The 16,314-nt window shown below is 38.1% G+C and overlaps 1 protein-coding gene across 1 annotated transcript in view; it reads right to left on the bottom strand.

Moving 5' to 3' along the window:
* Window positions 1-16,314, bottom strand: part of ZFAND4 (zinc finger AN1-type containing 4) — a 64,775-nt gene that overhangs the window by 6,927 nt on the left and 41,534 nt on the right. The window contains exons 7-8 of the mRNA XM_012439268.2: window positions 2,680-3,852; window positions 1,357-1,411 (exon numbers count right to left, since the gene is read on the bottom strand). Coding sequence (XP_012294691.1) covers window positions 1,357-1,411; window positions 2,680-3,852 — 1,228 coding nt within the window. The remainder of the gene's footprint in view (window positions 1-1,356; window positions 1,412-2,679; window positions 3,853-16,314) is intronic.

Below are 16,314 nucleotides of genomic sequence, written 5' to 3'. Positions count from 1 at the left end.
ACAAATACTGTATGATTCCACTTCCATAAGGTAAGAGTACTTAAAAAACTGTGGAGTTAGGAAATGAAATGGTGGTTGCGAGGCTGGTGGGAGGGGAAAAAGTGTTTCAGTTTTGTAACGTGAAAAGTAATCTGGAAAAGGATGGTGGTGATCGATGCCCAAAAATGTGAAAATCACTGAACTTTATACTTAAAAATGGTTATGACAGTAAAATTTATATTGTTTATTTTACCATAATACGAAAGAATTGAAAAAATACGCAAATAGATTACGACTTTATAACCTTGGGCCTTACATAGGAATGAAAAACAAACCCTAAATGTCTTCCATAAAAACATAAAACTCACATGACAACCATAACAAATAAAGTTTGTTTTAAAACCTTGGGGCTACAAAGGTGGCACATCTTTGGTAATGAGTTTCCTATCCATAGTCTGGGTATTAAAACATTTAAAAATATGGCTTCCTTCCTCCTTGAAAATAATGACTGGCCAGGCCAGGTGCAGTGGTTCATACGTGCAATCCCAGCACTTTGGGAGGCTGAGACGGGCAGATCAGGAGGTCAAGGGATCAAGACCATCCTGGCCAACGTGGTGAAACCCCGTCTCTACTGAAAATACAAAAATTATCTGGGCATGGTGGCACACACTTGTAGTCCCAGCTACTTGGGAGGCTAAGGCAGAAGAATCGCTTGAACCCGGGAGGCAGAGGTTGCAGTGAGCAGAAGAGAGCGACACTGCACTCTAGCCTGGTGACAGAGTGAGACTCTGTCTCAAAAAAGAAAAAAAAAGAAAAAAGACAAGACAAGACTGGCCAAGACAACACATTTTTAATGTGTTACTACTGTATTGGCAGAAAGAAGTGCTAATGTTATATTATAGTCAATTCCACTACTATTGCCTTGGAAAGGGCTGGCCCTAGAGACTGTCCCTTTCTTTTATTCAGAAATGACCAGTGCATCAAAAAGAGATTCTTACCACCACCTCTGATGTTCGACCATGATGCCAAAAGATATCTTTCTAGGGTAATTCTTCAAAACCCACATGGCTCTATGGTGGCCAGCAACTAAGGTAGTTGAGAACTATGTGTTCATTCTTCAATAATCTTGGCTTTTTTGACACAGATAATACCTCTTCCAAGGTAAGAGATCCCAATTTCAATTTTGTTTTATTCTTTGTATGTATCCTACAGTCAGTTCTCATAATTATTTTCTTAATTGGAAAAACCTTTAGGGAGAGAATTTACTCTGTACATAACACAGAGAATGTTCTTCCCGTTTCTCTTGGAAAATTCAACTGGATGCATAATTACGTAATTATCAGCCTTATATTGTTTTCAAAATTATCTGTAGCTTACCTACTTTTTTCCCTGCTGCTGCATTATTTCCATTCATTCCAATACCATGGGTAGACTACAATTAAAACACAAAACATCTACAGAGGTGAGTCAACGAAGAATAGAAATGATCAACAAACATGAAATACTTGTAACTTAACACTAAGATGCTGTTGGACTTTCATTTTAAATTATTTAATACAATTTTTGTTTAATTACATTAATTCAGAACCTGATTCCACATCTAGCAATATTGTGCTTATTATTTAAGAGGGTACTTTGGGAGGCCGAGGCAGGTGGATCACGAGGTCAAGAGATCGAGACCATCCTGGTCAACATGGTGAAACCCCGTCTCTACTAAAAATACAAAAATTAGCTGGGCATGGTGGCGTGTGCCTGTAATCCCAGCTACTCAGGAGGCTGAGGCAGGAGAATTGCCTGAACCCAGGTGGCGGAGGTTGCGGTGAGCTGAGATCGCGCCATTGCACTCCAGCCTGGGTAACAAGAGCGAAACTCCGTCTCAAAAAAAAAAAAGAGGGTAAAATTTGCTGGGCATAGTGACTCATGCCTGTAATCCCAGCACTTTGGGAGGCTGTGATGAGAGGATCACCTGAGCCTGGGACATCGAGCTGCAGTGAGCTGTGATTGCGCCACTGTGCTCCAGGAGTTTGAGAATAACCTGGGCAACATGGTGAAACCTCATCTCTACAAAGAATACAAAAGTTAGCCAGGCATGGTGACATGTATCTGTAGTCCCAGCTACTGGGGAGGCTGAGGTGGGAGGATTGCTTGAGCCTTCGAGGTCAAGGCTGCAGTGAGCCATGACTGTGCCACTGCACTCCAGCCTGGGTGACAAAATGAAACCCTGGCTCACACACACACAAAAAAAGCGAGAGAGAAAGAGAAAGTAAAATTTTCTGACTCAAATGAAAAGTTCTTACTTGGGATGGAAAAAACATTAAAAATATTTAGCATTTAAAAGTACATATTGCTAGGTGCATTGACATGTACCTATATTCCCAACTACTCAGGAGACTGAGGCAGGAGGATTGCTTGAGCCCAGGAGTTTGAGGCCAACCTAAGCAACATATACATACATACATATCTGATAAACTGTTTACATGAACTTATTTTCAAATTACTGTTCTCAGTTCAGGACTAAACCAGCATTCAAAATTCAACCATCAAGAAGACTTTCTACAAACTAAATAAACATTTTCAGATAAACTTATGAAAACAATCAAATCTTAGCCTTCCTTATTTATGTAAACAGAAACTAAACTTTAAATATGTTGGATCACTACAAGGATAACTATTAGAGCATGTTGAAAGGAAAATACTTACGAAAAAAAATTCTGTATGTTCTAACTGGGGAGAACTTTTCCTAAGGTTTTCTTCCTGAAAATGCTGGAGGTTTGTAGACAGCCCAATTCCAGGGGTCCGAAGCCTGCCTGCTCCACGTGTGCTCTGTAAACTATCTCTGCTTGTGCTTTGGGCCAGTGAAGCAAGAAAACTGATACTATTTACACAACCAACAGGCTCTTTGGAATCCTTGTTAGCCATTTCTGTGATATCCCGAGGCTCAATTTTGGAAATAACCTCAGATCTTTTCCCAGGTGAATCAACTTTAACACCTCGAAAGCGAGTAGTCCTAGAGAAAGAAGAATCAGTTATGTTTCGAACATCCAGTGACTGGAACACATTTTTAGAAGAAGACTGTAGTTTCCCAGACTCAAAACATTTTGACTGTCTCTGTGGTTTCACCAGAGAATTATGTAGCGACCTTGGTGCAGAACAGCGAAGAGGTGACAAGAGTCTGTTCTTGTGAGGACTTAATTCCTGGTAGTTAAGAACTGAAGCCTCTACAGATTCCCCATTCAGCACTCTTGCAACATGCTTGAGAGGCTGCTCTGGAGCTTTCAACCCTTTGTCAACATTAGTGAATAACAACTCCGGATTCACATTGCACGCACCTCCTAAGCCACTGTTCTGTTCATCAGCATTTCCTTCTGCAAATGAAGCCAGTGAGCCTATTTCAGGTAGAAGTGATTCTTCAGTTACACATTCTTCTGTAGGTGGAAGTAAAACAGTGTCCTCCTCATTACTAGATGGCAAGTTTCCTAAAAAGTGTTTTGTCTGCCTAGGCAGGGATGATCCAAGATGGAGAACAGAGTCACCAAGCTCTTCGTCATTTCTCAACTCCAAGTGGGGTATCTGAGGAGGTAGATTGACGCTGCTACTGGAGTGAGACAGTGTGTTATTCTTCCAGTTATTATCTTCCCTAAGAAATTCACCAGTGATAGAAGATATGGGTCTCTCAGCAGGGAGTTGAGTTACCAAACTTGAAATTGCATTCCTGGATGTTTCGGGCAGATACGTGTTCCCAAGAGAAGGTAAACAGGATTGCCCAATGTTAGGGAGAACTCTTAACAATCGGTGGCGAGATGGTGCAGTGGAACCACTAGAAAGTCGAGGAGCTATAGGTGGGTGAGGTTTTACCTTGACAGCTTTCTTAGGCTAAAAGAAAAGAATGAATATACAATTTCTTTACATAGTCATTTTCTCTGCCCATTAACAAAAATTAGTGAAGGAAGAAAATGTTACTTACCATAACATATTGGCATTTTACTATCTCAACTTAAAATGTTTAAAAAGAATAAAATATTAAGATTATGATTGAGAAGATGCTATTTTCCCCCACTGAGTACACTTTTCTGGGAATAGTAAAGAAAAATAATTTTGTTTTATTTTCCAAAATACTGTTTCTCAGAGTTTTACTAAGAAAAAAAATGAGCTGATTATATTAGATATGACATTGCTGACCTATTTTAGGTCCCCAACAATTTTTCCTAGTATTCTGAATAAATGTTTCACTGGACTGATATACAGAAAAAAAGTTATCAGAAAAAAAAAAAAAAAAAAAAGGGGGGGTTAACAGGCCTAAACGGCTATACTTGAAAAAACTTGCTGGCAAGGTTGGCCTTTGGCTGCCTTCTGGGAACGTCTGTTTGAGGAGGTTCAGGAGGGTTCCCATGAACCTAACTGATAAGAGTGGCTCATTGTGCCAAACTGTTTATGCAACAATACAGTTTATGCTGAAGACCTGCTTTCCTTCTGGGAGTCCGAACTGTAAATGCCAGACAGAGGATCCCTACATGAATGGCCCAGTAAAATCCCTGGGCACAGAGTCTCTAATGAGCCTCTCTGGTAAACAACATTTCCATGTGTTGTCACAACTCATTGACAGAGGAATAAGCATGTCCCATGAGACTCCACTGAAAGAGGACTCTAGGAAGCTTGTACCTGGTTTCCTCTGGATGTGGCTCCATGTACCTTTTACCTTTGCTGATTTTGCTTTGTATCTTTTTGCCGTAATAAATCTTAGCAATAAGTATAACTATATAAAACATACTATAGTCCTGTGAATCTTCCTAGCAAACCATCACACCTGGGGTGGTCTTGGGCCCTCTGGCACAGTAGATTTTAATAAAAGTACCATAAAAATTCAAGATCTTATAAATAAAGTTGAGAACTAAACATAAGAAATCTTAGCTCTTAAAAATAAGCACAAATGGTAGCAAGCAGGCATGAGGATGGGATGGAATATCTTATGACATACCAATGCTCCCACTTACATAAAATATCAAATATATGAAAATATAAGAAAAGCTGGATAATTCAGTGGATACCAACTAAGGCTAGGAAAATTAGAGGAGCTAAGAAGGAAGAACCTTGGAAAGATGAGCTCGCTCCTATAGATGCTTTTATCCTAGAGATGGAGTTTTGTTCTTGTCACTCAGGCTGTAGTGCAATGGTGCAATCTCAGCTCATTCCAACATCCTGGGTTCAAGCAATTCTCCTGCCTCAGCCTCCCAAGTAGCTGGGATTACAGTCACCTGCCACCATGCCTGGTTAATTTTTACATTTTTAGTAGAATCGGGGTTTCACCATGTTGGCCAGGCTGGTCTTGAACTCCTGACCTCAGGTCATCTACCCACCTCAGCCTCCCCAAGTGCTGGAATTACAGGCATGAGCCACCGCTCCCAGCCCAATCTGCAATTCTTTATCCAGCAAAAAATTCTTCAAAAGTGAAGGATATGATTTCTGGGCTGTAGAGATTAATGACAGCTGCCTAAAACTGAATTTCTCCATGCTCCAGAAAAACTACATAGATCAATAACATACACAAATAAAATCACTCATAACCCATGCCTCAGAAAAACTGGGAGACATATAAAATGAACTTCAAAATATCCCACAATTCAAGGAACTCATCTGAGCTCAATGCCTGTGGTAATAGATAGGCAAGAGTACAGAGCTTCAACAAGAAAAAAAAAAGGAAAAAAAGAGAGAGGTTTGCTGGTGGAACAAAGAAAAATCCACAAAAGACAAAATCCCACTTGACTATGAAGATACTAAAAATAGGTCTAAGATATGGGATATCAAACACAGGCTACTGGGAAATTAAAAGGAAGTTACTTTTTTTTTTTAATGTGTATTTTTTTTGAGACAGGGTCTGACTCTGTTACCCAGGCTAAAGTACAGTGTTACAATAATGGCTCATTGCAGCCTCACTCTCCCAGGCTCAATTAATCCTCCAAGTAGTTGGGACTACAGACACATATCATCGTGCCCAGCTAATTTTTGTATTTTTTATAGAGATGAGGTCTCCCTATGTTGACAGGCTGGTCTCAAACTCCTGAGTTCAAGCGATCCGTTCTGGGATTATAAGCGTGAGCCACCGCACCCAGCCTTAAAGTTGCTCAATATAAATGAGGTAGCTTCAAGAAGGCATCACTTTTGGAGGGAGAAGGGGTAAATTGAAAAAAAAAAAAGGTACCCATTGAGACCTTGATAATAAAATCAAACAAAGAAGCAAGTAAGGGAAAGTAAGGGTCCTGTGAAAACAAAAGTGAAGCACAAATCAGAAAACATACTGACACTGCCCTCCAATAAGAGTTTCATTGATTCGGGTCAGGCGTGGTGGCTTACGCCTACAATCCCAGCACTTTGGGAGGCCAAGGTGGGAGGATCGCTTGAGCTCAGGAGCTCAAGACCAGCATTGGCAACAGGCAAAAACCCATTCCTACCAAAAATACAAAAAAAAATTAGCTGGGCATGGTGGCAGAAGCCTGTGGTCCCAGCTACTTGGGAGGCTGAGGTGGGAGGATTGCTTGAGCTCGGGAGACAGAGGTTGTAGTGAGTCAAGGTCACACCACTACACTCCAGCCTGTGTGACAGAGCAAGACCCCATCTCAAAAAATAAAAATAATTTTTAAAATAACAAATAAAAAAGAGTGCCACTGATTGAAAAAAACTGCATTTCACTACACAAAGTAAGAGGGTGCTCTTGAAATAAGAAACTTACTTCCCTATCAAAATCCTTGCTTCTGTGTATTAATACATAACTGTTAATACTTATCTTAGCAAAGAAAATCATGGAAAATACAATCAGAAAATAAATAGAAGAAATAGAAAAATCCATGTAAAGCTACTATAAAAATAAAACAGAAAATGAGAATCAGAACATTTTAGCTAATGAAAATTCTCCCTAAAACAATGAAACAAAAGAAAACATCACAATACCCCAACTTAAACAGCTTTAAGTTAGTATTTGCAGATATTTTTTAAAGTCTTATCAAATCATAAATGCAAAAACTCAAGGCACAATGGATGAAAAAAACAGGAAGATATGAAATGACAGCTGAGCAAACCCAGAAATACTCTGCAGAAAACAAAAGCATCTCAGAAATTCTCCAAATTACAAGGTGGCCAAGGGAGACTAGAATTCTACTAATTCTTCTAAATTACAAGGTGGCCAAAGGAGACTAGAATTCTACTGAACATTTAATAAAAAGTACTGAGGCCAGGTGTGGTGGCTCATGCCTGTAATCCCAGCACTTTGGGAGGTCGAGGCAAGTGGATCACCTGAGGTTAGGAGTTCGAGACCAGCTGGCCAACATGGCGAAACCTCATCTCTACTAAAAAATATAAAAATTATCTGGGTGCAATGGGAAGTGCCTGTAATCCCAGTATTCAGGAGGCTGAAGCGGGAGAATCGCTTGAACCCAGGAGGCAGAGGTTGCAATGAGCTCAGATTGCACCATTGCACTCCAGCCTGGGAGACAGAGCAAGACTCTACCTCGAAAGAAAAGAAAGAAAAGAAAAGAAAAAGAAAAAGAAAAGAAAAAGGGAAGAAAGGAAAGAAACGGTGCAAAAATCACACCATTGTACTCCAGCCTGGGTGACAAGAGGGAAACTCCATCTCTAGGATTAAAAAAGGGAAGAAAAGGCAAAGGAAAAGGGAAGAAGGAAAGAAATGAAAGAAAGGAAGGAGAGGAAAGGAAAGGGACGGAAAGGGAAAGAGGGAAGGAAGGAAGCAAGCAAGCAAGTGTACTGAGTGCCAGGTTTGGTGGCTCATGTTTGTAATCCCAGCACTTTGGGAGGCAAAGATGGGTGGATCATGAGGTCAAGAGATAAGACCATCCTGGCCAACATGGTGAAACCCCTGTCTCTACTAAATATACAAAAATTAGCTGGGTGTGGTGGCGCATACTCGTAGTCCCAGCTACTCGAGAGGCTGAGACAGAAGAATTGCTTGAACCCAGGAGGTGGAGGTTGCAGTGAGCTAAGATAGCACTACTGTACTACAGCCTGTTGACAGACTGAGACTCCATCTCAAAAAATAAAATAAAATAAAAACATAAAGAGTACTAAGGAAAGGTATGAAAACAGCTAAGAGAATAAAAATAAAATAAAGAATCTAAAAGGATAAGAGAGAAGGTGGTTATATATTAGACAAAGAAGTTCTAAAAGGGCAGGTGTGGTGTCTCATGCCTATAATCCTAGCACTTTGGGAGGCTGAGGCGGTAAGGTCCCTTGAACCCAGGAGTTCGAGGCTGCAGTGCACTCAGGCCATGGCACTCCAGCCTGGGTAACACCATAAGACCCTGTCTCTAAAACAGGAAGAAGAAGAAGGAAGAAGAAAAGAAGAAGAAGATAAAAATAAGTTCCAAAAAATAAAACAAAACAAAAACAAATAAAGTACTAAAAAATTAACATATAATAAGAAATCATCCTGAAATAAAAGAAGACTTGAATCTTTATGTTAAAAAGTCTCAAGAACACAGTGAAAACTGACCCTGAAGATTAATTCCAAGATATATCCTAGTAAAACTATTACATTTAAAAGAAAAAAAAATCCTCATTTTTTCCAGACCAAAAAAAAAAAAAAAAAAAAATCAAATCATTTACAGAGAAAAGAAAGATTGGTAATTGGATTTCTCAATGGCAATATAAACAGCAAAACAACAGCAGAGCAACATTTTAAACAAACTCAAGGAAAAACAAAATTAGAACCAAGCATTTTATATCCAGGCAAGCCATCATGTAAGTGTTAAGGCTAATGTTTCTAGCATTAAAAAAAAAAAAAAAAAATGAGGCAAGGCATGGTGGTTCACCCCTGTAATCCCAGCATTTTGGGAAGCCGAGGTGGGCAGATCACAAGGTCAAGAGATTGAGACCATCCTGGCTAACACGGTGAAACCGAATCTCTACTGAAAATACAAAAAATTAGCCGGGCGTGGTGGCATGTGCCTGTAGTCTCAGCTACTCAGGAGGCTGAGGCAGAAGAAAGTCTCAGCTACTCTGGAGGCTGAGACAAGATAATCACTTGAACCCAGGAAGCAGAGGTTGCAGTGAGCCAAGATCATGTCACTGCACTCCAGCCTAGATGACAGAGCAAGACTTCGTCTCAAAAAGAAAAGATGAATATTAAATACACACTTACACATTCATAAATACAGATACACACAAAAGAAAGCAGACCACAGAGAAGGAAACTGTAAATATAACAAAATAATAAGACATTTAAGACCAAATATGAAGTCATACCAATAAATATAAATGCGATTAAGTTACCTGTTTTTAAATATTTCAAACTGACTCACAAAACAAAACCAACTCTATACTGTATATAAAGGAAATAGGTAAAACAAAATAACTTAAAAGTTAATAAATAGAGGCATAGGAAAAGGTATACCAAGTAAACGAAACTAAAAAGGTATCAGTAGGTATGGGCCTGGGGGAGGGGGAGAGGCTCGAAAAAATAAAAAATAAAAAAATAAAAAAGGTATGGGCCTGATATCAGGCAAGGAAAATTCAAGGGGAAAGTCAGTGAATGCAATAGAGATGAAACATTTCATTACTTTTTTTTTTGGAGACAGAGTCTTGCTCTGTCATCCAGGCTGGAGTGTAGTGGCTCGATCTTGGCTCACTGCAACCTCTGCCTCCTGGGTTCAGACAATTATCTGCATCAGCCTCCCAAGAAACTGGAATTACAGGTGCCTGCCACCATGCTCAGCTAAATTTTTTTTGTATTTTTAGTAGAGATGGGGTTTCACCATCTTGGCCAGGGTGGGCTTGAACTCCTGACCTCATCATCCAACCTCCTTGGCCTCCCAAAATGCTGGGATTACAGGTATGAACCACCAAGCCCAACTGAAACATTTCATTACTTTCGTAACTAGCAACACAGTAAAAATATAAGTTATTAATATTTATGTACCAAATTACACAACCACCACCTTCTTACAGCAAAAAGTATGGGAAATAAAAGGAGAAATACACGAAAACCTATGAATAATAGACCTCTACCTATTACTGTTCTCATTCTAAGACAAATCAAGTTGACAAAAAAATAAATAATCAATAAGGTCCATCTAGCAAACTTTTACCTTTATGATAAAGAATAAACTATCTTCTGAGTATATATCCATGAAAAGTGCTATTAGATCCCAAAGAATAAAATGCTATAAAGTAGAAATACAAACAACATCCTCGGAGTTCCATGCAATAAAACTAAAAATTAAAAACAATGAAAAATCAAGCCCAGCACGGTGGTACACGCATGGTCCCAGCTACATGGGAGGCTAACATGGGAGGATCCCTTGATCCCAGGAATTCAGGGCCACCCTGGGTAACATAATGAGACTCACACCTCTAAAAAGAAGAAAAGAAAAAAACGTCTAGGCACAGTGGCTCACACCTGTAATTCCAGCACTTTGGGAGGCTGAGGCGGACGGATCGCGATGTCAGGAGTTTGAGATCAGCCTGATCAATACGGTGAAACCCCATCTCTACTATAAATACAAAAATTAGCCAGGCGCAGTGGTATGTGCCTGTAACCCCAGCTGCTACTGAGCAGGCTGAAGACAAGAGAACTGCTTGAACACGGGAGGCGGAGGTTGCAGCGAGCCGAGATTGCACCAGTGCACTCCAGCCTGAGCGACAGAGTGAGACTCAGTCAAAAAAAAAAAAAAAAAAAAAAGCCTCTACCACCAGAAAATTTTCAAAATATATTAAACTACTCTTGGACTAATGAGGAAATACCCACTAAAATTGCAAATTTTCTTTAAAAAAAAAAAAGAAAAATAAACTACCACAAATTAACATTATGTGCCTTCTGATGTGTTGCACTGAGAATAAATAATCTGTGTAGTATTCCTACCAAATATGTTCGACCTCCATCTAATCATAATGAAATAACCAAATCTTCAAATTGAGGAATATTTTACAGAACAAGTAACTTACATTCTTCAAAAATATTTTACATGAATGTCCAAATGAAGCTTAGAAACAGTTTTGTATAAAAGGAGACTATGAAAACATTACAACTAAATGCAATGCATTGTTTTTGATGGAATGCCAGATCAAAAACAATATAAAATGCTATTAAGCACATTATTAAGACCTTGGAAATATGAATGTAGATGACATAATGTGTATCAACCATAAATGAGTGTGGTAACTGTATCATAATCATGTAAAAGGCAGCCCTTATTCTTAGGAGATACATGTGAGATGAAGTATTTAGGGAAAGTGTCATGATATCTCTCTCCCAAATGGATCAGCTAAAAAAAAAAAATGCAAACAGAAAGCAAATGTGGGAAAATATTAATTGATGAATCTAGTCATAACATTTCTAAAGAATTAAACATTTCTCAAAATTAACAAGGTAAAATAAGTTTTCAGACAAAAGCTGAGAAAATTTATTATCAGGAACCCTAAATGAAAAGAAATACTAGTACTAGAAGTCCTAGCTGGATAAATACTAGTACTAGAAGTCCTAGCTGGATAAGACAAAGAAATAAAGGGCCGGGCGTGGTGGCTCATGCCTGTAATCCCAGCACTTTGGGAGGCCGAGGCAGGTGGATCACCTGAGGTCAGGAGTTTGAGACCAGCCTGACCAACATGGAGAAACCCCATCTCTAGTAAAAAAATACGAAATTAGCCGGACGTAGTGGTGGATGCCTGTAATTCCAGCTACTCAAGTGGCTGAGACAGAAGGATCTCTTGAACACAGGAGGCAGAGGTTGCAGTGAGCCGAGATCGCGACATTGCACTCCAGCCAGGACAACAAGAACAAAACTCCGTCTCAAAAAAAAAATAAAGAAAGAAAGACAGAAAGGGCATACAAATTGAAAAGAAAGAAGTAAATTATTCTTGTTTACAAATAATATGATCTTGCATTTGGAAAAACCTAAAGACTCCATCAAAAAACTATTAGAACTGATAAACACATTCAGTAAAGTTGCAGACACAAAATTAACATATAAAACCCAGTAGCATTTCTATATGCCAACAGTGAATAATCTTAAAAAATCAATAAAGTAATCCCATTTACAATAGCTACAAATAAAATAAAATAAAATACCTAAGAATAAACTTAACTAAAGAAGTGAAAAATCTCTATAATGAAAACTATAAAACATTAGAGGACACAAAAAAATGGAAAAATACTCTATGTTCATGAGTTGGAAGAAATAATATTGTTAAAATGTCCATGCTGCCCAAAGCAATCTACAAATTAAATGTAATCTCTATCAAAATACCAATGGCATTTTTCACAGAAACAGAAAAAAAAAATCCTAAAATTTACAGGGAACCACAAAGACACAGAATAGTCAAAGCCATTCTAAGCAAAGAAGAACAAAACTGAAGGAATCACAATTACCTGACTTTAAATTATACCACAGAGCTATAGTAACCAAAACAGCATGGTACTGACATGAACACAGATGCACAACCAATGGAACAGAATAGAGAACCCAGAAAAAAGTCAGACACACAGTGAACTTATTTTTGATAGGTGCCAAGAACATACACTGGGGAAAGGATAGTCTCTTTAATAAATGATGCTGGGAAAACTGGATCCATGTACATAAGAATGAAACTAGACCCCTTATCTTTCACGATATACAAAAATAAAATCTAAATGAATTAAAGACTTCACTCTAAGATCTGAAACTATGAAACTACTAAAAGAAAACATTGAAAGTAGAGTCTCAAAGAGATATTTGTACACTCATGTTCACAGCACCATTATTCACAACAGCCAAAAGATGGAGGCAATCCAAGTGTCCAATGAAGAATGGATGGATTAAAAAAATGTGGTATATGGCCATACAATGAAATATTTTCCAGTCTTAAAAAAGAAGGAAATTCTGATACATTATGACAACTTTACAAGATAAAAAACTTCTGGAGATTGGTTGTACAACAATGTGTGCAACAATACTTAACATTACTGAACTGTTTGTACATTTAAGATGATTAAGATAATTTTATATTATATGTATTTTACCACAATTACAATTAAAATTTTTTAAATGTTAATGGCAGAATTTAGATATTAGATAAATAAGTGTTCATGGTAAAATTCTTCCAAGTTTACTGTTTACTGGAAAAGAAAGAAAAATTATGTATCAAAATTTCTCTCATGAACAAAATCCTAATGCAAAAATCCTAAATAAAATATTGGTAATTTAAATCTAAAGAAATGAAAAGGAAAATACATTACAACCAAGAATTGTTTCATTCTGGGCCAGGCGAGGTGGCTCATGCCTGTAAACTCAGCACTGTGGGAGGCCAAGGTGGGCGGATCAACTGAGGTCAGGAGTTTGAGACCAGCCTGACCAACACTGAGAAACCTCTTCTCTACCAAAAATATAAAATTAGCCAGGCATGGTGGCACATGCCTTTAATTCCAGCTACTCAGGAGGCTGAGGCAGGAGACTCAATTAAACCCAGGAGGCGGAGGTTGCAGTAAGCAGAGATCGCGCCATTGCACTCCAGCCCAGGCAACAAGAGGGAAACTCTGTCTCAAACAAACAAAAAAAGAATGGTTCATTCTCAGAATGCAAGAATAATTTCACATTAAAAAAAAATAAATTCATCACAATATCAGAATATTTTTATTCAGTGTAAAATACTTACTACTCTTTGGACTTCTTGACTATCAGTTACTTAGAAGTGTATTATTTTCAAATATAAGAAGATTTTCCATATATCTATTACTTATTTATAATTTTATTCCATTGTAATCAGAGAGCATTTTTGTACTCTTTGGAATCTTTTAAAATTTAAACCTGGTCCGGGTGTATATCAGTAATCCCAGCACTTTGGGAGGCCAAAGTAGGCAGACTACTTGAGGTCAGAAGTTCAAGACCAACCTGTCCAACATGGTGAAACCTCATCTCTACTAAAAATACAAAAAATTAGCTGGGCATGGTGGCATGCACTTGTAGTCCCAGCTACTTGGCAGGCCGAGAGGCAAGAAAATCGCTTGAACCTGGGAGGCGAAGGTTGTAGTGAGCCGAGATTGTGACACTGAACTTCAGCCTGGGGGACACAGCAAGACTCTTGTCTCAAAAAAAAAAAAATTGAACCTGTTTTATGGCACACAATATGGTTTACCCTGGTAAATGTTCTACATGCACTTAAAAAGAAATGTGTACTCTGCTGTTGTTGGGTAGAGCATACTGTAAGTCAGTTGGGTCAAGTAGGTTGATAACATTCAAGTCTCCTAAATCCTTCACTGATTTTCTATCTGTTCCATCAATTTTTGAGAGTGGAGATGTAGAAATCTTTGAACAAAAGTATTTGTCTATTTCTTTGTAGTTTTTGCTTCATGTATTTTGAAGTTCTACTATTAGGTGCATAAACATTTAGGATTGTGGGGAAAGGATTTTTTTTTAATAGAACTAGGTCAATTGTTCTCCATATTAAAAAAAAGATCTTTATCCCAGTTTACATTATATCAAAAAATTTTCAGCTGGGCGCAGTGGCTCATACCTGTAATCCTAACACTTTGGAGGCCCAGGTGGGTGGATCACCTGAGGTCAGGAGTTCGAGACCAGCCTGGCCAATATGGCGAAACCCCATCTCTACTAAAAATACAAAAGTTAGCCAGACATGGTGGCACATGGGAGGCTGAGGCAGGAGAGCTATGCGGGAGGCTGAGGCAGGAAAATCACTTGACACAGGGAGGTAGAGTCTGCAGTGGACCAAGATCGTGCCATTCATTGCACTCCAGCCTGGGCAACAGAGTGAGACTCTGTCTTAAAAAAAAAAAATTCAGATGGTCTAAATCTAAGTGAGTGAGAAACAATCATAAAGCTTTAAGACCTGTGGTAGGAAAATATTTCATCAAAAGGTTATCAAAAATGATAATCATAAAAGCAAAATTGATGAATTAGAATACAGTTAAAAACATTCATCAAAAGAATAAGAAAGTAAAAGAACAAGCCACCATAAAGTGCTAGAAATATCTGCAACCCATACCTCTGACAAAGGACTTGTATCCATAATATACAAAAATATCTACAAATCAATGAGCAAAAGGCAGAGAACTCAATTAAAAAATAAGCAGAAGACTTGAACAGGCACTTCACAAAAAAGAGCATCTCAATGACCAATAATTACATGAAAAGGCAATATTATTCCTCATTAGAGAAATATAAATGAAAACCATTTACACAGTCACCGGAATAGTTAAAATAAAAAGACTGACAATATTAAGTGTTGGCAAAAATGTAGCATAAACTAGAACTCTCACATTGCTGATAAGAGTGTAAATTGGTTCAAATGCTTGGCAAAATTGTTTGGCATAATAAAGTTAAACATATATCTTCCCTCTGACTCTGAAAGTTCATTGCTAGGTATATGCTCCAAAGAAACAAATGTATATATCTACTAAAGAAAGTAAGGGAATATTCAAAGCAGGTTTATTGATAAAAGTCAAAAACTAGAGCCAACTCAAATGTCCATCAAAAGGAAAAGAGAGAAGCAAATCGAGGTAAATCAATCATACAGTAGAATAGTTTGCAACAACAAAAAATAATTAACTGACACATGCAATCATATGAATGAATCAAATAAATATTATGTTGAACAAGAGAAACCACACCATATTCTCCATGATTCCATTTATATAAATTTCAAGAATAGGAAAAACATATTTATGGTAATAGATGTAAAAACAGTAATTATTGCTGAGAGTAGGAAAACGTAAGAATTAACTGGAAAATATTATGAGGGAACATTCTGGAGTATAAGGTCCTATTTTAATTTGGGTTGTGTATACATGAGTGTATAGAAATGTAAAACTTCATCAAGTGGTATATTAAAGATTTTTAAATTTTATTGTATATGAAAAGGAGGGGAGCCATTAATAGAGTAAAAAGGAAGGCAATAAAATGGTAATAGGAAACAAAGGACTTATATCTAGAATATACATAAAACTCCAGGAAAAAAAACCCTAACAAAAAACATACAACCCAATAGAAAAATGGGCAAAATATAGGTGCTTTATTAAAAAACACATCCAGGCTGGGCACAGTGGCTCATGCCTAATCCCAGCACTTTGGGAGGCCAAGGCAGGCAGATCACGAGGTCAGAAGTTCAACACCAGCCTGGCCAACATGGTGAAACCTTGTCTCTACTAAAAACAAAAATTAGCCGGGCATGTGGCAGGTGCCTGTAATAGCTAGTCGGAAGGCTGAGGCAGGAGAATCGCTTGACCTGTGAGGTGGAGGTTGAGGTGAGTCAAGATTGCGCTGTTGCACTCCAGTCTGGGCAACAAGAGCAAAACTCCGTCTCAGAAAAACAAAAACAAAAACAAAAACTAAATGATATCCA

The sequence above is a fragment of the Aotus nancymaae genome, unplaced genomic scaffold, assembly GCF_030222135.1.
Source record: "Aotus nancymaae isolate 86718 unplaced genomic scaffold, 86718_ANA_hifiasm-v0.15.2.pri h1tg000099l, whole genome shotgun sequence".
Lineage (NCBI taxonomy): Eukaryota > Metazoa > Chordata > Mammalia > Primates > Aotidae > Aotus > Aotus nancymaae.
The sequence above is the reverse complement of the archived record's forward strand: the minus strand, read 5'-3'. Positions and strand labels throughout refer to the sequence as shown.